Source organism: Schistocerca nitens, chromosome 1, assembly GCF_023898315.1.
Source record: "Schistocerca nitens isolate TAMUIC-IGC-003100 chromosome 1, iqSchNite1.1, whole genome shotgun sequence".
Lineage (NCBI taxonomy): Eukaryota > Metazoa > Arthropoda > Insecta > Orthoptera > Acrididae > Schistocerca > Schistocerca nitens.
Genome location: NC_064614.1, coordinates 32,801,815 through 32,829,655, shown reverse-complemented (window position 1 = coordinate 32,829,655; position 27,841 = coordinate 32,801,815). Strand labels below are relative to the sequence as shown.

The following is a 27,841-nucleotide window of genomic DNA, read 5'->3' as shown; positions in this document are numbered from 1 at the left end:
ATGTGTCCTCCACACCATATCCTGCCTCATACTCTGCTACCATTTTGGCTGCTGCACACAGTGCCCAAGTAAGAGATGACAATGTTGTTCCATAAATGAACCCTATTCTATTTAACTGCCCTTCTGCTATGCTTATCTCAATGACAGTCTCATGTTTTCCCAGGATAATGACACACACAACTCTCACCTCAAAAAAGTTGTTGATGTACTTACAGCAAAAATCCATAATTAATGATAAAAAAAAAGCCAACTCCGACAACTGAGGTTACTTTTCTCAGTCATGCTGTAGGCATCTGCCATGTATTACAACAAACTGAACTCATCCACAACCAGCCTACCACTTCCACAAGATTACCAGGAATTACATTGATTTCTAGGGACGATCAATTTCTATTGCACCACCACCCGCAGGGAGCCTCTCTTAGATCCCATTTGCAGTAGCCCTCAGAGATAATGGTAAATGGAAGCTGACATGGGCCACCAACATCCAGAAAGTCTTTGACCAGCTCAAAGACTGTCTCACTCTGGCATTGACTCTGGCACACCCACTTCCCTAAGTGCAGTTAACCACTATGTCAGGTGTGCATGATTTTGATACTGGTGCAGTCCTCCAACAGGAAGTGGCAGGCCTACAGCAACCACTTAGATTTTTTCCATGAAAACTGACTCCTTCTCAAAGCAAATGATCTGCCAGTGACTGTGACTCTATTAGGGAATCTGTCAGTTTGAGGATGATGTAGAAAGCAGGCGAATAAGTCATCTATACAGGCCACTGACCACTAGTAGACTCAGTCAGCAACCCATCAAAAGACTAGTGATCCAGACGTTTCCACCACCTAGATTACATTGCACAGTTCAAAACTGACATACATCCCTTTAAAGGTGTGGACAATTTTGTCACCTGTCACCTCTCATGGATCAATGTCATTTCCACACCAGTCAACTACGATAAATTCACAGAGGCTCAAGAACAGGACAAATGGCTCCAAGATCTCCTCAATGATGCAACTACTAATCTTAAAATCAAACATTTGTTTGGTATGGGGCACAGCAAGACAGATGTTGTGTGATGTGTCACAGAACTGAACTCATTCCTTTGTACCTCAACTGATAATCTTCAATCAGCTGCACAACTTGTTATATACCATTGTTCGACTGATGGGACATTCATTACAGATTGTTTTCTGTAGCTGGATGTCAAGAAAGATTGCAAGGAATGGACAAACACATACATAACTTGTCAAAAAATCAAAGTGGAACACTACACACCACCATTCCTCAGACAGTTTAAAACACCCAAAGGGCAGTTCCAAAATGTGCACCTTGTCCTGGTCGGATCCCTCCCTGAATCGCAGGGTTACCAATACGTCCTTTCAATCAACAGCTATGTCATGCGGTGATTAGAAGGCACTCTCATCCAATACATATCAGCAGAATAAACAGCCCAAACCTTCACTGACACTTGGATTTCCCAGTGTGGGTGTTCAGTTCCCATAAACACCAAACAAGGCTGACAGCTTGAATCGGCCCTGTTCAGTGATCTATGTAACCTCTGTGGCACTTGTCGTTACCAAACTATTGCTTATCGCCCACAGAGCAGTGGCCTTGTGGAGAGATCGCATCACACACTAAAAGCTACCCTGGTGTGCCATGATGGTCACTGGACACAAGCTTTACTGTGGCTGCTGTTAGGCATATGCACCACCTACAAAAGTGGGCCTCCCTCACTGATGTTGTGTATGGCAAGCCGCTTGCCCTTCTTTTCCACCAACTTCATGCTACAGGTGCCGCTGGCAGAAAACCACTGAACTTCCCACTTTATGATCAGGGTAAAAGAACACAGCTGAAGATATCATCTCCAAAATTTCACAGCCCCCTAAAGTTTTCATCCACAAGGTACTCGCAGACTACACCCATGTCATGCTTCACGAAGATATCATTCAGACCATGTTACTGCCTCCGTATACAGGTCTGCAAAAGATTCTAAAATTTGGCACACATACATTCAGAATCCTACTGAATGGAAGACCCAGCACAGTATCTATCAACTGTCTGAAACCTGTGTGGATGCTTCAGGATGACCCATCCACCAATGGCACAGCAACCTCCACCACCCAAGATGACAACTAGACTAGACACACTGTGACTGTCAATAATTTCCTAGTACGACTCAACTCCAAAGACTTCCTACCCAATGACCTTGGCATCAAACTGTTCAGTATGTTTCTGGTCATCGAAAGTCAACATCCTGAACACAATGGTGGGAATAGTTTTATCAACTGGGATTTCATATGTTCCTACGAACTGCCCAGTGGCATGGACATGGCAGCCATGACATTTTGGCTATTCCCCAATGGTCTCCTCACAATCATTGTCCCCGGAACATCACACCCCTCTACCACCGCAGTCAGCGAACAATTGATATTCCGCTTCACTCCCATTGTGGCAGGACATGACGCCTACCTGTGTACCTGTAAGATTACCACTTTGATATTGTGTGACGGGAGCCAGACCACAATTCCTCCAACACATCTAACCTGGATGCCATCCTGTCCATTGCCCATGACGCATCACCCACCACTACACTGTTGCACAGATGCCATCTTATCACAACGTCAGTGGACCTTCTAATCACCCACATTAAGGGCATTAGGGAGGTGGGGATGGTTACTATTCTGTGTAATCACACTGACAATAAATCTTGGTTCAAAATGAACTATCTTTGGAGGTGATTGTGTGTAGTAAGTACATCCTATGGTTTTGACTCACACAGACATGACTTGTTACTATATACCATTTGAGCAAATAAAGATTGTTATTCCACATCATGTCTTATGTCATCTGCACCTTATGCCACCATACAGACCTTTAACCTCATACTCGGCTCGTATCTTGACTGGTGTGCATGGTTCCCAGGAAAGAGATGACAGTGTTGCTCTATAAATGAACAATATCTTAGATGTTTTTATGAAAATTTTTACTGCTCTCTTAACAACTTTTATTTCTGCATTCACAATTGTTCTTCATCTTTAGTGTAACACATAAAAAATAAATCAAGAATTTTCAGAAGATATTGTTTGCTCTCAGTAAATGATGATGTTACATTTCAGTGTTGATTCTAAAAGAATGGCAGTTATAAGGAACTTACATCCAGCAACTACCTACCAGTTCAGAATGCTTGCCATGAATGCTATTGAATCCAGTGCCTTCACAGACCCACTTACTGTAAAAACCCAAGAAGAAGGTAATGTCAAGAAACAGCCTGTCAAATATACGTTACTGACATACATCATGTTGCTGAAAATTCTTAGTACTTATGTGATATATAAATGCAAAATAATATTTATTTAATTCTTGAGTGCACTAATTTTCATTTTTAATAATACTTTAGCTCCAGTTGGACCACCTCAGGATGTACATGCTGAAATTATTAAACCTGATGAACTGCTCATTACCTGGAAGGTATGTTTTCACTTATTTCATTAAATATCCATATCACTGTAAATAATTACTTGTAGAGTATCAACTACAACATTTTTAAAGACTACATATTAATTTACTCACAGTCTGAAACATAATACAGTACAATAATTAACTTTGCACATAAACTGATATGAATAAGTTGTATATTAATTGGCATAATCCGTTTTAGCAGAAGTTGCAATCATTATCAGGCAACTGACATTTGGATAAATTCTTTCATTAGGACATCAGGACACAAATTTTAAGTTTCATACACATTTCACAATACTTATATCCATATTTGCTGAATTTAGAAATATTTGTTTCTTGTTCACAAGGTAGTGTTTACTTCAGTTAATCAAATTTGATGGTTACTATTGTTCATTTCACACACACCATTCAATGTAGCCTCTGAGTTTGCATCACACATTATGTGTGCAGAAGATACCAACATTGTAATAGACAATGGAAGTGGTCCACTAATTGGAGACTGATGCTGGCATAGCTATATAAATTAAAGTCAATTGCCACACGTATGAAAGCTCATCACCTTAGAACACCTTGACTAATTTTTTTTCCCGTTATAGTCAGGACAAGGTTTGCATGACAGAACATTTTTGGAAAATCCACCATAAAAATTGAAAACTAAAATCAGTTGTGAAAGGTCATCACTTGACAGTGGCCTGACCGATTTGGTTGACTCTTTTTTGTTGTGTTCAGAATTGTGGTCAGTAATGGTACTTTTGGTATTTAAAAAAAATGTGCATTCAGTTTGACAGTTCTGCTTTCACATATTTTCATAACAAAAATATTCAGTTTGACAGTTATATACATAATATGTAAAGACACATGTAATATATAAAGGGAAAATGTTGTTACCGAAAATCTCAAAAAATTCTTGATGAATTTACTACAAATTTTTACACAACATTCTGACAAATGTTGATTCCAACATAGGCTATATGTTTTTGTAACATATATGTGCTATATACATATATATATGTAAAATGTAAAGGCGAAGCATTGTTACTGTTGTGGCTGTGCCCTCTTGTAAAGTTTTGTGGTTCCTGGTTGAATGGGGAGAGGGTGGTATGATAAGTGTGTGTCCTGTTTCCTCTCACTGCAACACAAAATGCACACGTGGTTAAAATACACTTTATTACAGGAACAAATTGAGTACTTAACTTCAGTGATGTCCAATCTGAAGTTTTGTGGTTAACAGCAATCAAATAACTTTTACTAATTCTTGAATCTTGTCCGTGTCCATATCACAACTATATACAATGACTAACGTTCCCCTGCAGTTAGCTAAGGTGTGAGGTGACGACTATCACTGTGGAAGACTGAAGCACAGTGAAATGTATTGAGGTGCAACACGAACTTAGTCCTGATGTGCCATACTGAGGTGCTGAGATTGAGAAAGTCACCGCTCAGTCGGCAGCAGTGACCTATACACATGCTGTCCAGTGGTCATTATTGTTGCATAGACTGGGGGTGTGTCTTGGTTTTCTCTTGTCATATGTGCACCTAATTCAGTGCCTGTTATATAATGTTTCCTAGGGCCAACCAGTGTTGCAGGCGAAGGCATACACTAGCACATTCCTCCCCCGCAAAACACGGCACCATTGTCATCTACAGGGGGCAGGAAGCTGGACTTAGACATGAGCCCAGAGCTGTAGCTGTGGAGGACGGTGTACTCCTGGCCGTAACCCCGCCATCTGGCTTGCAAGAGCAGAGGAACGTCCTCCTGAAAACACTGCCTAGGGTGCACATCCAGTCCTGAGGGAACCTCCTGGTGCAATGACAGCGAGGGCAATGGAGGGTCCTGGTCCATTGGGTTGGAGAGCGGCGTTGGCGGAGTGGAGAGTGCGACTTCCATTGGCGGGTCCTGGGGTGCCATAGCAGCACCAGCGGGCGGCTGCAAAGGCTGCATGGTCCCATGAATCTGGAGGGAGAAAAGCAGCAGAATCATGGGGCAAACAACAAATGCAAATTTGATTCTGGTGACAGAGCTGTAAAGCAGTGAGACCTGCAATTAGATACATATTTGTGTCAATCCATTTCTGGATTTGCCTCGCTCCCAGTGCTGACATTATCCAAAAACCCTGTAAAGAACAAGATCATGTGGTGCTAAGCGATACTTGTGAACCGTTGGTGGCACTGGATGCTGTGGTGGGTGGAGCAAGTGAAGCAGGATGTGGTGGCGGCAGCCATGCAAAAAGTTCCACGCATGATGCTCCATCGTGTAGGTTGGAGTGATAGGCAGTACCTGTTTCCATCTGTATGAGCTGTGAAGCTTGACCATTGGTTATCTGAAGGTGCGAACAAATTGTTCCGCTTCTCCATTGAAACTGTAACAACTGTAACCTTACCCTCCCACAAATCACTGTTAAAATTCTCTGTCTATAAATTTTGAAAACTTCAAGAGGTGTAAGATATACCGGTTGATCAAAAAGTCAGTATAAATTTGAAAACTTAATAAACCACGGAATAATGTAGATAGAGAGGTAAAAATTGACACACGTGCTTGGAATGACATGGGATTTTATTAGAACAAAAAAAACAAAAACAAAGTATTGCTAGACACGTGAATGATCTCGTGCGCATCATTTGGTGATGATCGTGTGCTCAGCCGCCACTTTCATCATGCTTGGCCTCCCAGGTCCCCAGACCTCAGTCCATGTGATTATTCGCTTTGGGGTTACCTGAAGTCACAAGTGTATTGTGATTGACCGACATCTCTAGGGATGCTGAAAGACAACATCCGACGCCAATGCCTCACCATAGCTCCGGACATGCTTTACAGTGCTGTTCACAACATTATTCCTCAACTACAGCTATTGTTGAGGAATGATGGTGGACATATTGAGCATTTCCTGTAAAGAACATCATCTTTGCTTTGTCTTACTTTGTTGTGCTAATTATTGCTATTCTGATCAGATGAAGGGCCATCTGTTGGACATTTTTTGAACTTTTGTATTTTTTGGTTCTAATAAAACCCCATGTCATTCCAAGCATGTGTGTCAATTTGTAGCTCTCTATCTGCATTATTCCATGATTTATTCAGTTTTCTAATTTATACTGACTTTTTTTATCACCTGGTACAAAAGAATGGCTTTTACTCATCTTCATTATCTCATTGTTGCTGTCGATGGCTTCAAGTCTTGTCTAGGGGTACATTCTTGCAGGTGAAATTTTGATTTTGTAGGTTCTTGATGACTAAATAACTGATGAAGATTTGCCTATATTATTCTTGAATTTTATTCTTTGTCACATCTTTCAACATCACACCATTTTTACATTTTCCACATTTAAAAAAAAAAAAAAAAAAAAAACAATAATTACATTCTTGGTGACAAACTTAGAAAATGTCTACTACCATCAGAGGCATGCCCACCACTACTTACATTCTGCGGTACTCACATTATTCCAAAGAGTTTACAAAGCAAAAGAGTTACAAACTTTCTTTACCAAAGAAGAATCTTTGCTAAAAGATATCATTATTTTGTAAATCAATCTAGAAATAAATGTAATAATTAGCGTTATGTTGTGCAATTAATCATATGAATTTTAATTATGACACAAATTTTGTAATTTCAACTATTTTTAAAAGAAGAGTAATTTTAACTGTTAGTACATATCGATTTTAACACATTAATTTCTTTTTTATACATTTTAGCATGAAGTATAACATATCATATACAAAATCATATGAATTCTTTTAATGAAACAGATGTGATAACTTTAACCTATGCAAGAATTGGTACTGTACATGGTGTCAGTTATCTCTATAAAACAAAAAGGTAATTTTAGAGGAGGGTGACTCATTATAAAATGGGGCACTTGTTAGATGACGAATACAATTTTGTTCATAAAATTGTGTAAACTCATCTGATGTGAACTCAGGTCCATTGTCTGTAACATGATTTCAGGCAATCCTTCAATTCAAAAAATTGAGGACAACACTTGAATGGTGCTACATGATGTTGTAGAGTTTATAAGCACTTGGTAAAAGAGTCTACCACAATAAGCCAACGAGTGTTCCAGCATGTCAGATTGTAGTAAAATCACACCTTATTGTACTCAAAGGTTATGCCAATGATCAAAGTATTGGTGCATTATGGAGTTCTGAATACTGTTCAATGAGTGAGCCCAAGATGTGTGAATGTAATGCAACAAAATCTTCAGATCAGTGTCCACTTCCGTGGCCTTTGCAATTATTCTCTAATTCAGTGAAAAATATTGGACCAATTCAAAGTCCTGTGCATCGATCTGGCAACAAGATGCATCAGAGGAATCAAAATCAGAGTCGGGGCCAATTGGAAGGCGAGGAAGGGCATCTGCATTGCCATGCTGTGCCGTAGGTCTGTACACAATTTCGCACTGATACTAGGATAGAAGCAAAGCCCAGTGTTAACAACTTTTGAGCAGTATGAGTAGGAACTGGCTTTGACGGATGAAACAAAGACTGCAAAGGCTTGTGATCTGTCACTAATTAGAACTTGTGACCAAATAAATAGTGATGGAATTTTGTCACACCATGCAAAATAGTGAGAGCCTCATTTTCAGTTTGTGAATAACTTGCGCTGAGTTTGAATTAACAACTTTGAGTCAAAAGAAATAGGTCTCTCTTGTCTTGTGCACCAATTTTGTGTGAAAGCACAGCTTTGATTCCATAAGAGGAAGCACCTACTTGCAAAATCACTGGTTTGGCTGGATCAAAATGTACTAAACATCTGTCAGTGAGCAAGGCATTTTTGAGTTTCTGAAATGAGTTGTGACACTGTTTGGTCCACACAAAAGGCACATTTTTCTAATGAAAGTCATGCAATGGAGCTGCGATCTGTGAAGCGTTTGGAATGAAACGAATGTAGTATGTCAACTTGCTTAGCACTGACTGCAGTTCAGCTACATTGCAAGGAACAGGCAGGTCCTGGATTGCAAGCAAATGAGATTGAAGGGGGTGCACAACCCCACTGTTTATCACATGACCTAAGTACTGTGGTTCTTTGTGAAAAAAATCACACTTTTTGAGTGGCACTGAGTCCTGCATCTGACAACACCTGAAAAAGAGTATGCAAATTGGCAGTGTGGTCCTCTGGCAGATCATCTGAGACAATAATATCATCAAGGTAGTTTGAACAGAACAGCACTTGAGCAGTCAGCTGTTCCAAGTAATGCTGAAACATGGCAGGTGTGAAAGCACTGCCAAAGGACAAATGCAAATACTTGAACAGGCCTAAGTCCCTTTTAACAACAACATTTGCTATAGTTCTTCATCTAGTGGTATTTTCAAATAAGTATCACGCAAATCTATCTTAGAAAGCAATGGCCTGCACGAAGTCTGTCCATAAGTTCCTCAAGGCAAGGCAATGGATAAGTGTCAATTATTGTTTGTGGACTGACTGTAGTTTTGAAGTCAACACAATTGTGAATGTGACTAGTACGCTTGGGCATCAAAACCAACGGAATTGCACACTGACTAGCTTGTGTTGGAGCAATCATACCATTGTCTTGCAATTCCTTTAATTCACTGGCTACTTTGTCCTGCAAAGCAGTGGGAATGGGCTGAGACTGGATAAACTTAGGATGTGCATTGTCTTTCTGGCCAATGTGTGATACAGAATTATTAGCTTTTCCAAGTCTATCAGAAAAGAGTTCAGGAAATTCCTTAAGCAAACTAGCTACACTGTCTTTTGGATTAAAAGCAGTCACTTAAAGTACATTGTCATGGATGCTAAGGCCAAACAAGTCAAGCGAATCTAAGCCAAAAATATTTTCACTGCCACACACCGTCAGGTGGTTTGCGGAGTATGGATGTAGATGTAGATGTAGATGATTCCAAATGGCACTGTCCTAGTGAGAGATTTGTAAGTGCAGGCAAACTACACTGTCCAAGTACTTGAATTTCCTGTCCATTGTATGAAGTGAGGTGCGTGCTAGATTTTGACAGGCATGGTGAGCCTAACCGTTCATATGTGGCACAATTAAGCAAAGTTACAGAGGCACCTGTATACAATTGAAAGTCAACACACCAGCCAGCAATTTTTAATGTTACAAATAGTTTCTTGGAATGGCGTCGCACTGCACTGAGGAGACGTGAGCGCATAACCTTACTTGAATTACTGCTAGAACCTGTAGTCGGTTTAGTAAACACTGCATTGACATAATGTGCATGAGACCTGTTGTGAGAGCAGGCAGAATTTGCATTCTTTTGCCATTGCAAGCAAACTACCTGGACATAGTGAGCTGCACGATGGGCAATCTTGCCACTTATGGGAATCAAAACAGCAAGGGCAAGACTTCACTAGATGTACAGGCCTGGCTGCTTGTTTGCTAGTCTGTCTGTGCATGTGTGTGCGCCGACATTGTGGTGGCTGAGTGGGTCGGTAGCAGGCAAGATATGACTTGATCCAACAAATTGGAACTTGATCAAATTTATTGGCAGCTATGGTGCCGAAATCGAATTGTTCTAAAACTTGCAACACTTGATGGAATGAAGGATCTGAGTACTTGACAATCTCTTCTCTTATTCTGCCCATTGTAAACATCATGCTTTGGCAATATTCGGTACCAGGGGTTGGCTAGCTTAAACAGTTTTTTGTTGAATCTCCAAACCCATCTTTGTGTTGATTGGTCAAATGTTAGCCCAGAGACTTTTCTGTACATTCTGTTTTGGAAGACTTAGAGTTGGTGCACTTGTTTTTTGGTCACACTCCATGCTCCAAATCCACATACCAATAATATTGGCCCAATGATTGTGTTGTAGAAATTCAGATTGGTTTCTCTGGTCAATAGTTTGGAGAATAGAAGTTTTTGGAGGGAAAAGTAAACTTACTTTGCATTCTGTTGTCTAGTTTGTATTTGTCCTGTATTCTATTGCAGTCATTTATATTTGCACCAAGATATTTGAAGTTGGAGTGTTCCTGAAAGTATAGTTTTCTATATGAAGGTTATCATGTTGTCCTGTAGTCTTATGATCATGTATCCTATTTTTTCTTCATTAATATTTAAACTTATTTTCATGGTGGTTTCCTTTAGCTTCTTGAACAGTGTTTCAATTTCACCTCTGCAGCCCCCTATTATGTCCTCAGTATAGGGGGTGAGTCTCTGCAATATTGTATGTGACAGTACTTCATATGATGTGACTAGCAGGGAAATACCTCTGTAATTCCTGCAGTTTCATTACCTCCTTTATTGTATAGGGATAATGATTCATTCCCTCCATTCATCTGGTATTTTTTCACCTTGCCAAATTTTTAAAATAAGATAAAACCATTTCCTGTTAAGTTTATGACTGCCATATTTCAGCAATAATGCTGATATTCCATCAGTTTTTCAGTTTTTTCAAACTGTTGACTACGTCTTTGTATGTTGGGTCATTTAAAAGATATTCAGCTGTTGTGGGCAAGTTGTCTCCAGGTTGTTTTCTTGTTTTGGGCAGTTCAATAAGTCATCAAAATATTCTTTCCGAGCATGTAATATATCATCTGATTCAGCAATAATGTTTCCATCAACGTCGTAAAGAGCTGCTGCTTGCAGACAAATTAGAGCTGAGTTCTTACAGTAACATTAAATAAATTCACAGTATTGATTCTTATTCCTGGCTATTTTTGGTGCTTTACTAGTGTGACTTCACGCCTGCACAGACAAATGTCAGATACAAAGGTGAAGGTTTAGGTTATTACTACAATAATGGAACAATATTATGTAAAATAAGGGAAAGGCAACAAACAGCTACAGTGGACTGATGAGTGGAACACAGAAACATGCAACAGAAAACAGTATTCATACTAGATTTTGAGCTGTTGCTCGTTTTCTAGTAAAGGTACACACCCACACGCTCACTCACAAAGGCGCGCGCTCACACGCACACGTGTGTGTGTGTGTGTGTGTGTGTGTGTGTGTGTGTGTGTATACTGTTACTAGAGAATGAGTAATAAAATGGAAGCTAGTGTGCTTCACCCTTCTGTCCACTGTATTATGTTATTATGAGAGTTGTACCAAAAGTAAAGTCCCCATATTTTTTACAAATAGAAAACATTGTTTATTGTCATTAATTCATACATTGTTGAAAAGCTTACACTTTTGTCTATTTTTCAACATAGTCTCCACTTTCTTGACACATTTTTGAAGACTGTGCTCCAGCTTTTGTATTCCTAAGTCGAAGGAGTCTCCCACCAAACCATTGAGGAAGCATATGACCTCTGCTCGGACTTCATAGTTGCTCTTGAAGCGTTTGCCACCTAAGAGTTCCTTTAGCTTGGGGATGATAGTCTAACAACTTCTCCTCTCTCACATTGTTGAAGAAACTTGTGAGCACAGTCAAGGCATTGCTCCTTGTGTCTGTCAGTCAGCATCCGGGGGACCTAGCGAGCACACACTTTGTGATAACCCAACATTTCTGTTAAAGTTCTTTCAATTGTGCTTTGGGAAGCTTCAGAAATGCATTCAACAAGTTCACGGACAGTGACCCTCTGATCTTTGAGCTACTGTTGATCTTCTGGACAATCGCATCCAAAACTGGTGGGCTTCAGCTCTGTTCTTCATCACAAACTTCCATGGGACTCTCAGCAAGAGCCCTGCACCATTTGTGGCAATGCTGAATTGACATGCACTCTTCACCATAAACTTCAGCCAGTTGCTGATGAATCTCCATGGGCAGTAACTTCGTTGCATGGAGAAACTGAATTACTGCTCAAACCTCGCACTTGTCAGGAGCCGCGATCAGCACTTCCATCTCTGATGGCTGTGAAGCCAACACTGAGCGATGCAGCAAATTGCAGACAGGTGGGCCCGAGAGTGGGGAACCACTGCACATAGCACTGTTGTTGGATTTAGCCTAGCACCTTCCCTTGGTGCTGTAGCTCATTGGGAACCTTACTTTGGGTACAACCCTTGTACCAGTAAACCCTCAATTCTTTAAAGAATCAAACTCCCACATGTAAAACAACTCCAGACATCTAATTATTTTACAAATGAGTTTAAGTGTTAAGTATTTGATATTATGCACACAAGTGAGAACAAGTTTAGAAGAGGTTTGTAATTGTGCTTAAGGTTCATTGTATGTGCTCAAGTCATGAAACACTGGATGAATATAGTGTGGGTAATTTGCACCACATTTTCTGTTGAAGTTAGTTTTTCATGCATATCAGAATGTATCATGTCACATCTTCAATTTATGTGTCATACAGTGATATAATTTGCAGATATATTCAGTCATATAAACAGATACTGCCCGTGAAGAGTGTTATGAATAGAATTGATAGTAAAGAAGTAATAAATTAAACTGTCATGCTTGATGCTGAAGTTATACTGCATGTCATTTTAACCAGAAGCTAGTTTTTTATGCATCTAAATATCTATGACATCATATCTCATGAACTACATTTTGTACAATGATATAATTTTGCAAGTCATTCAGTGGTATATGTGGATACTGTCTGCAAACTGCAATTGTGAATAGAGTCAGTAGTAAAGAAATTAAAAAGTTATGTCTGATGCTGAAGTGTTACTGCATGAATAGCGAAAATGTATTAGATGATAAACTTTTTTCCTTTCATCATTTTTTGTGAGGTGTCAGTGAGAAAAAGTTTCATAAAGTTTTTAAATTATGTGTAAATTTTGTTGGAGGTCACTATCAAATACTGGATGCTTAGAGTATGGGTCTTTGTGCTGCATCAGTTAAACTGTCTCAAACAAACACACAGTCTCTAACTCTCATATTTGTCTTATTGTGTTAAATTTTTAACACAAGATTATACCTCTTAATGATAGATTGTGATAGCATTTTAAATTTGGTCAGTAACTATGCAAAATATTGAAAATACAATTTTTGTTGGCCCTGGAACCTGTTAGATAGGCAACCTGCAACTAGTGCCAGGTTCCAGGATAGCTGCTTAGTAATGTAGATCAGTTGATTGTATTAATTTTTTAATCACTTTTGCGTTGTCTGTGATCTCCATAGTTTACAACTGGTATGTTATGTATTTCATTCCACATGAAAATTTAAGTCTTTCCTCATGTAACTGGCTGGAAGAACAAATTCTCCAAACAGAGATAGGCATGGGCATATTCTTTCTAATAACAGCACTGTCTAGTAGAACACTATGGTGTTCAAACTCCTTGATTATAACTACTGTACACAATTGATGTTTCTTGTTGATGAGTCATCACTTTTGTGTCTACATCATTCATATTTATATCAAATACACAAAGTGGAGAAAATGGTTGTTATTTTACTGTTGGGTGGTAATTCATTAATAGTGTTTTATATAGCAAGGAGACAAGGGGAGTGTGTAATGATGGTATATAACATATGAAAATCATTCAATTCTTTATAAAAACAACTAATTTAAGTGGTGTGCAAAAGATATGACCAAGAGGAATTGTTAATTATTTGTGTTGAGTCTGATTTACTGTTGTTACCTTTAATATAACTATGTTTTGCAATAGCCACCACTCCGTGACACTTGGAATGGAGATATATTAGGATATATTGTTCACTGGGGACTTCATGGAACTGTGAACCCTGAGTCAAACAATACAGATTCACGCACGGTTAGTATGTTAATATATTGATTTCTTCAGCCAAAAATACAAGAGTAATATACTGTTTATGAGCTCATCATCTCTTTCATGTTTACAGGTTCGAGGCCTTACAAATACAGAGATACTGCTGAAACAGCTGAAGAAATTCACAAAATACGATATATATGTCCAGGCATTCAATAGCATTGGGCCTGGTCCAAAATCACATCCTGTCACTGTGACTACTCAAGAAGGAGGTTATTTTTGCCCCTTTGTAAATATCATCAGATACAATAGAGCTAGAATGATTTATGTCATGGTACAATGATAATTAAAATTTGTATTTCACCTATTGTGAAATTATTACCTAATCCAGAAACATGCATTGTCAAAATTTTATGCTGGTACACTTCATGAAGACAGAGAGAGAGAGCAGTTTGTGGTGGAGCCATTTTCATAAGACATTTTTGTCAAACCTCTTGTGTTACTGCCTACTGTTTGGTCCAAGATCAGTACTGCCACCAACTGCAGTGGCACAGTGATTACCACACTGGACTCACATTTGTGAGGATGATGTTCAAATCCCCAAACAGACATCGTGATGTAGGTTTTCTTTGATGTCCCTAATATACTTCAGGCAAATTCTGGGATGGTTCATTTGAAAGGACATGGCCAAGTTCCTTCTCCATAACCCCCTAATCCGAGCTTGTGCTCTGTCTCTAATGATCGCATTGTCAAACAGCCTTCAAATCCTTATCTTCCTTCCTTCCAGTACTGCTACAAGAATATCTCTTTATGATCATGATGGATATTTCATTCTGCAGCTTTGATACTCCACACATTTGTATCTTTCTACAAGTATCCTGTGGTGAAGCCAATATTAATTTATTTCTGCCCATAAACTCAGAAAAACATTGTGAAACTGTTTTACAAATGCTGTATTGTAAATGTTTCCTGACATCTTTCATTGCTGAAACTGATGTACTCTAAGGTAATGTCTAGTGTTGAGCTCCCAGTTGATGACATAAGGTGTTCTCTTATAGGTTTCTTTTTAGTGAGTACTTCCCTCAACTTTTAACTCTAATAGGTCATTTTGTAAAAACTGCTCTTCTGTACCTCTTACTTCATAAATTTGTACCATTAGTATCTTCTAGAATCTCTCTGTGGTTTCTTCAACTCCTCCTTTATACCCGCAGCAGTTTTCCTTTGTTCTCCAATTTGTGTGTCATGGTGATATGCTTCTACAGCCTACTGCTGTCATTCTGTATCTTCTGAAGACTTCACATTTGTTCTTGAAATTATAATTTTAATTTGTATACTTCCTCACTAATTTCTCCTGAAGTCTTTGATAATTCCTTTAGATTTTGGTGTATTTCCTTTAGATTTTGGTGTATTTGCTTTTGTGCTTCTTCTGTTACTGCCAAGAAATTCTTAGCTCCTATTAAAAATCCTTTCTCATTTCTTCTGTCTATTTATCAATCCTCCTTCCTAGAGATGCTTCAAACAATTGTACCCTTCTTCTTCTTTCTGCCATATTTTGTTCCAAAATTTATCTATCCTCAATCCTTGTGATACTTCCAATAATTTTTCAGTTCCTATCCTTCATTTTTTCATTCTTTAGACTAATTTTCTAGAGCATTTCCTGTTTCTACTATCTATCCGATTGCACCACAATTTTGGCACCTTTTTGGCATTTCTAGTTGCTTTGCTAAGTTTCAAGCTAGACTATTCAGTTCACTCATTTTGTTCCCTTCTGCCAGTCCTGAATCCAGCAGAAGTTTAACAACATTTGTGTTGTTTTCTTATACTCATGTTCACTTGATACTTTCAATTGTACCATTACCTCAGTCACAATCTTTATTGCCAATTAACCCGCAGTCTAATAGTCCTTGTCTTTAATTCCTTCACACTGCAAAACACTATCAGTGATGGAAAATTCTGGCGACAATACAATCCAAGTACTTCTGCCACTCACCATTGTTTGCTGTTTCACCTTCCTTCTAATCTGAAGACAGACTGCTGCACTCTCTCCCAAGATGACGTCAGTTGCTGGTGTCTTCCTATATCAGAGCCCTAAAAATGTAATTATGTTCCTTCATGTTAAACTGGAGTTTGAAAATCAGATGGAGACTGGAAATGTTTGCACTAAAAGACAGACTGGGGAGGACTTTAGTAATCAAATAATCCATGAAACTGATCCAAGCAACACAAATATGCTTATTCATAAACCTCCGAGCAATAACAGAAATAAGCCTCTCCTGACTCCACATGCAACAAGAGAAAAGAATCAAACTAGAGATGAAACATAAGCAATACACAGAACAACTGATGTGAGCAATACAAGCTAAAAGAAAGTAGTGAGAGGGGATCAGTGCTACTCTGCACATTTATAAGCAAGAGTTGCTGGTAGATGACATGGCACAGACTGTGCTACGTGCACACTTCCTACGGGTGGCCTCTAATGGCTGGCCCATGCTGATATGGTTGGTAGTTGATTTAAGTACACACACACACACACACACACACACACACACACACACACACACATAGCGACTTACACTTGTCACACTCACACTCCCATGCACTTGTAGCAGACTACAGCACACCTTTCCCTTGTGCAAAGAGGGCACCCGAGCAGTGGAGGAGACATTATTGGCCCAACAAGAGACACATCCATTGGATCTGGAAGGCAGCAGGCAGTGCCAACATCGTGGGGAGGATGATGTGCTGGGTGGGTGCCGGAGCATTGGTGCAGAACGTGTGATGGACATGCCCGAAGGTAGTAGGCCTAAACGGCACCAAATGACAGCTCAGGGGAGGAGGGTGCCACCATTGTCCCTACATTATCACCAGCAGGCAGGTCCCAGTGACAATGGCTGAGGTGACGATGGTGAGGGGTCTAGGGGAGGCGACCCATGTGGAACAGCAGGCTGCAGCAACAGACCCAAGGTCAGAGACAGACTGGCACCTGGTGCTGGGAAGCTGGAACCCCAGGACACTGCATGTGGAGGAGGCAGCCAACGGGATGGGGCCACCTCTACAGCAGGTGATGACAGGCTTGCAACTGCGAACCGGTAGCTTCCGGTGGTGAGCGGGGGCATAACTGATCAAACTATCATACCACCAGCCCATCAGTCATACAGACATCACAAAGTTGGTGTTCCCAATAGCAGACAACAGTGGCCAGTATCCACTTGGGCCGACAAACAAACCTTCACGCCTACACTGACAATCCCAGCGTGAAGCAGCCAGATGAACCTGACTGCAGCAGGTGAGACACTAGCTGCAGAAGGTGGAGGAACATGTGGCTGCCAGCTGTGAAGCAACTCAGCCAGAGTGCACTCCCCCATAGGTCTGAGGCAATAGGTTCTCAGAAACAGAGAAGGGCATCATCTAGCAAAAAATCCACAAGAAACATTTTCATTTGGGTCTTGAATGTATGCACTAGTTATTTTGCCTCCCCATTGGATTGAGGGTGGAATGTGGAGTCATAACATGAGAAGTGCCATGACGAAAACAAAACATTGATCACAGGCCACAACAAATGGACAATTACTCCATCTATTCCTGGCCAAAAATGTGTCTCCTAGTTAACAGCTTAGTGTGTGAAACTCCCCAATGGTGTTGGTGGAGAAGGCATAGGACTTGAAAACATAACATGGCACACATAACTACTTTGGGGAGAGGTCTTTAGTGGACAACAGCAAAGCACCATCAAAAACAGAGAGGTGATACCATAAGGAAAAATAGTTGCACAGGGGGCCCAAAGCCTGACCTGGTTTTTTATCTGGCCAGCCCTGTTCAACAAATTGAACCACCTGTGGAGAATTGGGTTGGTGGCAACAGCAGCTGCTATGTGCAAGCTCATAATTGGGAAACCCTTGACCACAACCTGTGTTTCAGTATCAATATGGAAGCAAAGCAATTCTTCACAATCAAAGTCATCAGGACCTACAGGAAGGCAGGACAAGGCATACACATTGGCATGTTTGGACATAGGTCGAAAAAGGATTTCGTAATAGTAGTGAGAGAAGAACAGCACCAGCCTAGTAGGTGGCATGCTGCCATGTCAGGCAAGGAAGTGTGATTGTTAAACAAGGATACCAAGGATTTATGGTAAGTAATAAGGTGAAGCTTTAAACAATAGAAAAAAAAGTGAAATTTCTGGAGAGAGTAGACAATGGCAAGAGCCTCTTTTTACATGTGCAAATAATGCTGCTGGGCTGGAGTGAGAGATTTGAAGGCAAAATAACAGATTGTTCAGAGCAGTCAGCATACTGGCGCACCAGGGCTGTGCTCAGATGGTACTGTGAGGTGTCAATCGCTGAAGCTCTGTGCTGATTCAGAGAGAAAGTATCTAAACAAGGGGCAGAGAGTAGTTTTGATTTGCAACATGTGAAAAGCACCATTGCAATCTGAACTCCAGCAAAAAAGGACAATGCTGCATAACAAGGCAGGCAACAGGTGGGCCAATGTTGCTACTGCTGGCAGAACTTATGGTCGTAGGCTATCTTCCCTCAGAAGTCATGAAGCTCCTTTGTGGATGGAGGTGAGGCATAGGCTTAATAGCAGAGATGTGGTCTGGCAGAGGAAACATCCCGTCCTGCAAGACCTCAAACGCCAAATGAACAATAGAAGGTTGAAAAAAACTGAGAGTTTACACGGCAAGCCTGTGAACTGTTAGACAGAAAACAAAGTGTGCAAATTTTTCATGTGATTGGCCATGGAGGAGCCCCTGGCAACAGTATCATCCAGATAATTAATACAATCTGGACAGGCATTATCAATTGCTCTAAAAATTATTGGAAAATAGCAGGGGTGCTAGCCACTCCAAAAGGAAGGTGAAAATATTGATAGAGACAAAAAGAATATTCAAAACCAGAACTCACCAAGATTCATCATCCACAGGAATATGCAGATACACTTCAGACAAATCAGTTTTATAAAAGTACTGGCCACCCGATATTTTTGCCAACAGTTCCTCCTGGTGTGGGAGAGGATACATATCTGCAACTGACTGTACACTGACAGTAGTAATGAAGGTGCCACAGAGGCAATGTTTCCCTTATGGCTTCCAAACTACAACCAGCAGACATGATCATTCACTAGCTATAACAGGTTGCACCCCACCTAGAGATTGAAGCCTGTCCAATTCTGCTTTTACTTGAGCTTTCAGGGCAACAAGAATAGGATGCACATGACAGAAGCAAGACCGAGCTGTTGATTTCAAAGAAAGATGAGCAGAAAAAATTTTAGTGCACCCTATGCCTTTTGAAAACAAGTCCAAAAACACCTCATACAGTCTTTCCAATTGAGAGTCAGTACCTGATTGGACACAATACAAATGACTGAAATGCGTCCATTCCAAGCAAGTTCTTAACACTGGCATCAACAACCACCAAAAATGTAAAGGAGGGAACCACTGACTTGTAAAAGGTAGATGCCATAAATTGTCCCAACAGTGTTCTGTTTGTTACAATTGACCAGCTCCCACATGACCAATGTCAATGACAGTGAGCCTAAACTCACATAGGTTTGAGACTTCAATAACATCACTGCAGCAACTGTGTTTACCTGTAGCCAGAGCACTTGGCAAAAAATCCTTAACTCAGTAAACAACTTGGAAGAAGTCACAACCATTGGAGGCACATAGTTTACATCCACGTCCACGTCCTGAGCAATCTTCAGCCGAACTACACACGGAGGCGATGTGGCCTTTCTACTGGCAAGCATTACAAGTAGCCCAGCACCTAGGACATGATGAACATTTGTGCTGGACAAAACAGAAAGAACAAGACAGAAACAGAGAATGCTGACACTGGCACTGTGGCAGCTGCAGCTGCCTGGGCCTGCCTGGAACTGGGCCCACATGTTTATCGCTGCCACTCCTGCTTCATTGTGCAAGCTGTCTGTTGTCCTAGTGGTCACATCTTGTGACACTACTGCCACACACAAAAACTAACAACAGCTGGGAGGGCTGTCTTTTGAGACTGTTCAGATGGAGTTTAGTTTAGTTTTAAAGCCTTCTGGTGCACTTCCTTGTCTGGAGCTAAACAGATAATTGCATCATGCACTATAGAGACCGCATAAGATTCATTATGGGCATCTGTAGTGAACTGACAATGGCTAAGGCTGCCCAGGCCCTGTATGACTGGTCCAGTTTCTTATGGAATCAGTAGAATTCAACTCATGATACTATGACATGCATACATTTGCAATTGTAGTTGGACAATACTGTGCAAGAGTAAGAGCTGCCAGTTCTTGTAAAGGGGCGAGCTGACATAGTAACTGATACACCTTAGGTGAAATCTACTAAAAGAACAATGCTTTGCACAAATTCAAGTCTGTCACACCAAAAGCCAGAAAATGCTGCCTGAGTCATTTTTCATAAGCTTCCCAATCCGCAGCTGAATCATCATATGGAGCAAACGGGGGAGGGGGGAATGGATTGTGGAATGGTAGGTACCCTGTCTGTTCGCAGAAGCTGACAAAGTGGTTACTGCTGAAGTAAACTGTTCAATCAGGGCCAGTACCGTGGCATCCATAATGACTAAATCAGATGAAACTGCACTTAAAGACTGCACCCATGGAAACCATGCCAAACTTGTCACCAGTTGTATAGTTACCAAGTAATACATCAAATCAATCCAAGTAACACAAATATGGCTTTATTCATAAACCTCTGAACAATTATAAAAATAAGTCTCTCGTGACTCCATAAATAAGAAGGAAAAAAAGTCATACAGGAGGTGCAATGTAAGCAACACGCAGAACAACTAATGTGAGCGATACAAACTAAAAGAACATGATGAGAGTGAGTCAGTGCTGCACCGTGAGTTGCTGGTATACAGCACAGTGGAGACCATGCCATGTGCACACTTCCTACAGCTGGTTTCTAGTGGCCGGCCTGTGCTGATAAGGTTGGCGGTTGATTTAAATACACACATGTGGTGAAACTACACTCGGCACACTGACACAGATTAGTAGCAGCAATGACAGAAATGATATCACACAGTACTGTACTGTCACTTTGTCACACAAAATACTTATGTTTACTTTTGCATGGCATCCTGCAGTGCCCAACAGTCTTCAAAGCTCCTGCATGGCGACGTGTGCCTAAAATCCAAAACAGATCTTGTGTTGGCCTGCAGAGAATAGAATAAAATCAAATCAAATAGTATTGTCACTTTGTTGGTGGCAGGTAGGTTTTCCTGTGTTCAAACACTGCTTTTGAATAGCTCCTGGTGGTTTCTGTGCTGTTTCTTTCATTACCTCTACGCTGTGACCACACACAGTCCACTCTTATCTCTCTTCCTCCCCCATCCACACTCTCTACACATCTCTTCTTCTGCCTGTTCCAGTACTTGCTCACTTCTTGGTCTTTTCTGGATTTCATGTGTGACTTCTCTCATGCTGGCTTTATTTCTTATTATATTTTGAAAGACGTCCCATTTCTATCACACTCTTCATTTTATTTCTAGCGTTTTGGGGCATATTTCTATACAATTCATTATCTTCATATAGAATTAATTTTTTGCCAGCAGTGGTTCACTTTGATCACCACTATTCCATTTACTAAACAGCAACAAGCATACTTGTTATTTATTCACATGATATTCTTATTGTTTGTTTAATTTTCAGGATGAGGATTTTTTTGAGCTTTCTTACATGGTTTCTTAAATAACGCCATAACAAAACACTAAACATCTTTCTTCTGCCAGGAGTAACTATTGAGATATGCTCCTAAGAGCAAAGAATTTAAAATGTGGTCTTCCTATGAATTAGATATGTCTATCGATGCTGTTTTAGTTCACCAGTCTTAACATGAAGAATGTACACATTATCTTTTATGCAGTCTAGGGCAATTCATTTCTGTTTTGGGGAAATATAAGTTTCTGGTGTCTTGAAGAACTTAATACATAACATTGTAAAATTGAAAGTTATGTTACTTGTTGTGAGAACACATAAGTCTGATCTGTGTTTCTGTTTTGACCTATGATCAATAGTCTCTTTCAAAATCAAATATCACAGGCTCTGAAAAGTTAGTTTTTGTTTTTGGTTGATCAAGGGGAGAGGGAAAAGCACCATTTATAAGGGATGCAATACTATGTGTTCCACAAGCTGAGTATTGTTTCTATAGTCCAAGGTATTTTTAAGGTGGCTTTATGTCTCATTTTATGGTACAAATTGGCAGCCATTCAGTGAGATACAACTGTTAGCATGATACTACAGTTTCCCTGGCCAAATTATAGACAGAAGAAATATTAAGCTTTTGAAAGGGCCCAGAAATTATCTAATTTCTCTTATTTAGTTACAAGTCATCTCAAATATGATACTGTCTATACATTAACCTTCAGAAAACCAAACTGAGGCAACAAAATTTACAGGTAACGACATCTAAAGTATATTAGCACTTTTTGACTCTGTCTTTATTCAGGAAGATGTAATCTTACCCTCCCATACATCACCATTAAATTTTTATGTCCCTGCAAAAAGTTTTGAAAGCTTCAAGAGGCATAAGATGTACAAAAGAAAGCTTTTTACTCATCTTCATTTTATCTTCTTGTTGTTGGCTGCAGTTTTTGTGTCTAGGGTGACATTCTTGAGGCTGTAATTTAGATTTCGCAGGTTCCTGTTGTCTGAATAATATTTAAAAATTTGCCTGTTTCACTCTTGAAATTTATTTTTTGTCACATTTTTCAATATCACGCTGACTTTACAATTCATCAGAGGCATGCCCACCACTCCTGACATTCTGAGGTACTCACAATATTCCAAAGAGTAAACATACTTTCTTGGCAAAAGAAGAATCTTTAATAAGTTATATCATTATTTTGTAAATTAATCCAGAAATAAATTTAATAATTAGCATTAAAATGTGCAATTAATAATATGAATTTTAAATATGCCAGAAATTTTGTAATTTCAAATATTTTTAAAAGAAGAGTAATTTTAACTGTACATACAGAGTGCTAACAAATTAATTTCTATTTATATATTTTAGCCTGAAATATAAAACATCATATACAAAATCATATGACGTTCATTCAGTTAGACATATGATATAATGTTCACCAATACAAGAATCGATATAAACATGGTATCGGTTATTTCTGTTAAAAAAAGTTTATGTTAGGAAAGGGTGTCCCACTACAATATCCCCCTCACAAAATTTGGAAACAGTACGTTTATAATATTTTGTGACAAACTATAAGGTTTTCCAAAAAGTGTACAAAATGATGCCCAGGATATAATTTAGATGTATAGAAGTATCTGATACATAACATATTACAGAAAACATAAGAAAAATATCTACTATACAAGTCACAATCTATCCATATATCAGGATATGACATTAAGATTTTCAGATCTGTGGAACATACTGTCACAAGACAAATAATACAAAGTCAAACCTGCAACATTACACCACTAAATTATAGAAATAATTACAGAGACAATGTAAATTACAAGAATTGCAAATTTTAAGTTAAATCCATACTATCAAATCTTCAAAAGAGAAGAAAAAAAATTTCAGAGCCTAAGTATACACCAAGTGAGCCGATTCAAAAAACTCGCGACAACAGGTACAGGCCAGAAGCATATATTCAACCATGAGTGGGAATATAGTACAAAATCTGTCAGCCACATAAACCAGAGTATTTAAGGATATGTTGTTTCATGAAGGAACAAAATAAAGGAAAAATGTTAGGGCCTAAGCTTACAATGCGGGGATTGACCCATGAATCTAACCACACTGGGTACAAACCAGCAAAAAATCTTTTGACACAACTAAATGAATAAAGTTCATAATCAAATCAGAAATTTCAATTATATGCAAATAGTAATTGTAAGAAGCATCTAGCCTCAATCAATGGTTGTACACTCTCCTTGAGTACATACATGCACAGTCGTGATGACCAGGGGCACCCAAAACAGAGTTAAGCATGAGTCTGTCCACAACTCAAGTTCCAGTCAGATACAGTATTGCAATACTAAGAATAAATGTAGGTACACAGAGTCATAGTTATCTTTGAAGGCTGATGCAATCGAGTAGCTAGAGAACCAAAATCAGGGTATGAAAGCAGACATGTATATATCTTGTTATATTGTCCATACCAGTAGATGTTTTCCACACTATTTGCTAATTGTCCATAGAAACTAACCTATTTACAGAAAGACCTAAGAGATTCATTTACAACTGATAAAAAACTACATGCTGATTTAAAGTTACATAATGTATTGGAAAGTCAATCTGCCTACTTGAAAAACCATGCACTTATGCAGAATAACACTGTCTTTAGCAGTCTTGGCTAACAATTCACAAATATCAGTCACAACACTATTGTAGTTGGCAGATGCTTGAGTACATTACCCAGCACCTATGACCTCTTCTAAATTGACTGGTCCAGCATCGGACAGCTACACAGCAGTGTTGGGAGAGGGTCCACCCACACCTTTCAGTTTCCTCCTTAAAGTTCTCATCACACGCTCAAACGGATAAGCAACTTTCTGTCTAGCATTCACATCAAATCCTGAAAGATTGTTTTTTTGTACTAAAAATTCTGTTCAATACCTTCTTCACATCATGCAAGATACTCTCTCCATATCCATTTTTCTAAAATCAATTATACTGGATTTATGACAGTTGAGATTAAAAAGTGTTCACATACAAAACATTAATAAACAGAGTTAAATGGATTAACAAGGTATTACACACAGATGTGCTCAGATACTATTCCTAATTTTTGCAGTACAAATTATGAATATTGTCCCATTTCAAAATTGTAAAAAGATCTACTGATTTAGTCTCATGAACATAATTATATAGTGATCATAGATTGTTAACTCAGTCAGTAGATAAGATAAAACTTTAAAATTCACATCATCTTACGTACTAAATTCAAGACAAACAAAAGACAGTTATACAGTCTTATGAATCTTCATATAGATTTAAACTCAGTCAGTGGATAAGGTACTACTTTAGATACTGCATGATCTTACATACTATATTCATGGGAAACAAAACACAATTAGATAGTCGATAGTCTTATAAATCTACAAACATAATGAATATTTTCTTCTTGACTAAGGATCATTATGCATTCATGTTCATAGATCTTGTCCTCTACACTAAATGTTAACAGTACTTGACATTTTAGATATTTTAGATACTTGCTTTGCCTACCAGTGGCTCCTTACTATACTATACTAACTATGCTTGATCATGTCTCTAAACTTTTCAGATACACCACAAATCGGGCTACATGTATCAATCAAACAGTTGCCTTCCCACCAATCAATCTTAATCATAATGTATGGACATCCAAAATCTGAATCATCAACTCTGATATTAGACACTTCCCATAAGGGATCACTTTCAGTTTCATCAAATGCTAGATCCACACTTTCTTGCAGTGTTTTTATCAACTTTACTGATATCATAGATTTGCTTTGGTTACACATGTTGTCAGGTAAAGATTGAACACACTGAATGGGTTCCACAGCACACTGACATCATTTATAACAGAAGGAATACAAAATATATTACTGTAAAAAATTACATTTCCTATTTAAATCTTCTTTCGCTTCATTCCACCTATTATGATACAAATTTTGTGTTGTGGTTGGCAACAGAGCCAACACCGTTTTACTAAAGGAGGCCGAAATGCAGGCGTTTTAGCTCACGCAGGCTGGCGTGAGATCTGGAACATGACAAGGAAATTAGAATTTAGAAAAACGGACGTAGCTGGTGGCATAATTAACTTTAATCCATTAATGATGAACGTTGGTCTTGACGGCACATGATTCACAATATCAATAGTAACTGATAATGGCGCCTTGCTAGGTCATAGCAAATGACGTAGCTGAAGGCTATGCTAAACTATCGTCTCGGCAAATGAGAACGTAAGTAAGCAATGAACCATCGCTAGTAAAGTCAGCTGTACAACTGGCGCGAGTGCTTGGAAGTCTCTCTAGACCTGCCGTGTGGCAGCACTCGGTCTGCCATCACTGTTAGTGGTGACACGCGGGTCCAACATATACTAACGGACCGCGGTCGATTTAAAGGCTACCACCTAGCAAGTGTGGTGTCTGGTGGTGACAACACATTCCTTCCCCGCAAATCGGCGTACGGTTGTGGCATAAGGCTTCCGCCCACTGTGGGGAGGACCCCATGTTGACGTATGCGACGAGGTGGGGAGCCTAACAACAGGTGAGGCTGTGCCACCCGCAACCTGCCATTCGGACCGCGGGGAGCTAGGAAACGCCTGAAAACCTGCTCCAGTGTGCACGCCAACATGCGGTGTATACGCCCGCAGAGAGACAGGAGGGACCGAAGGGTCGACCTCCATCGGGTCGGGGCACCCAACGGGCAAAGACGACATATGGTCCTGAGCGGACAAGAGTTCCATGTCAGAGGACAACCAGTCACGGGAAGCGAGCAGAGGCGTGTGATCCAGGGAGGCGCTCAGCAGCTGCAGCGACGCGTCCACTGCAGGCGTCGCCGGCGGGAGAACAGGCGGCGGCGGCGGTGGCGGTCGCCATGGGGCAAAATGGAAGGCAGCGTCGGTAACACCTGGGGCTGAGGCGAGGCAATAGATGGGTCTCCAGGGCGCTGACCGGACGGCACCGTTGCTTAAAGCAAACGGCGAGCGGAAGATCCCGTGCGATGACAGAGGCGCAGCTGGTTGAGATGCCGATGCACCTCACCAGAGGCCCCCAAAACCAGATACATAGCGCGGCCGAGGCAGCGAAGAATGCGCCCTTCAAGCCAACGCCGTGAACCTCGGTAGTGACGATAGTAGACAATGTGGCCTGGGGCAAAAGCAGGTGTCTGCCGCTGCACAGGAACCTGATGAGGCGGATGGAGCAAAGACATCAAGGTTCGATGATGACGACCGTGGAGCAACTCAGCCGGCGAGCGACCATCTCGGGGCTGAGAGAGATACAAGGACAAAAAGAGCAATAACGCGTCCTCCCGAGAATGCGACTCTTTCAACTTCAACAACTGTGACTTGAAAGTCCTCACCAATCGTTCAGCGACACCGTTTGACTGTGGCGAAAATGGCGCGGACGTCAGATGTTGAATACCAGTGGCCTTGCAGAATGACTGAAATTCTGCGGACATGAATTGTGGGCCATTGTCGGAAACAATAGTCTGTGGAAGACCTTCAATGCAAAAGATAGCAGATAACACTTGGATGGTGGCAGATGACGTCGTGGAAGACATCCGGACAACAAAAGGAAAATTACTGAATGAATTTACCACAACCAACCATCGCGCATTCCAGAATGGACCAGCAAAATCGATGTGTAAGCATTGCCAAGGGGAAGTGGCTTTTGGCTATGCAAAGAATTTCCGCGGTGGTGCTGACTGTTGTTTGGCACACACCATGCAAGAAGAGCACATATTCGTAATCGCAGCATCGATTGCGAACCAAGTACAGTGCTGACGAGCAAGTTGTTTCGTTCTCACTATACCCCAATGTCCTTGGTGGAGAATCTGTAAGACAGAGGACTGTAACGAACGTGGTACCACGACCCTGGACTGATCATTATCAGAACGCAACAGCAAAACACCACGTCGAACAAAAAGTCTCTCCTTGTGAGCAAAAAAACGGTGAACCAACAGGTCCCCGATCCGTGACTTTGACAAGGGCCATTGCGTAGCAACAAAACGCAGAATGGCAGCAAGGACAGGGTCGGCAGGTGTGGCTGTAGCTACACGACGAAAATCAATTGGAAACGATTCGACCACGCCATCGGTTTCCGAATCAATGAACATACAAGCAAGTTCGGAGGAATCGAATGCTCTATCCTCAGCAACAGCCAAACGGGACAACGCATCGGC

The 27,841-nt window shown here is 40.3% G+C and overlaps 1 protein-coding gene across 1 annotated transcript in view; it reads left to right on the top strand.

The window, feature by feature from the left end:
- The window catches only part of LOC126263057 (Down syndrome cell adhesion molecule-like protein Dscam2), a 551,657-nt gene that overhangs the window by 359,891 nt on the left and 163,925 nt on the right, over window positions 1-27,841 (top strand). The window contains exons 18-21 of the mRNA XM_049960035.1: window positions 3,111-3,244; window positions 3,392-3,462; window positions 13,918-14,022; window positions 14,111-14,249. Coding sequence (XP_049815992.1) covers window positions 3,111-3,244; window positions 3,392-3,462; window positions 13,918-14,022; window positions 14,111-14,249 — 449 coding nt within the window. The remainder of the gene's footprint in view (window positions 1-3,110; window positions 3,245-3,391; window positions 3,463-13,917; window positions 14,023-14,110; window positions 14,250-27,841) is intronic.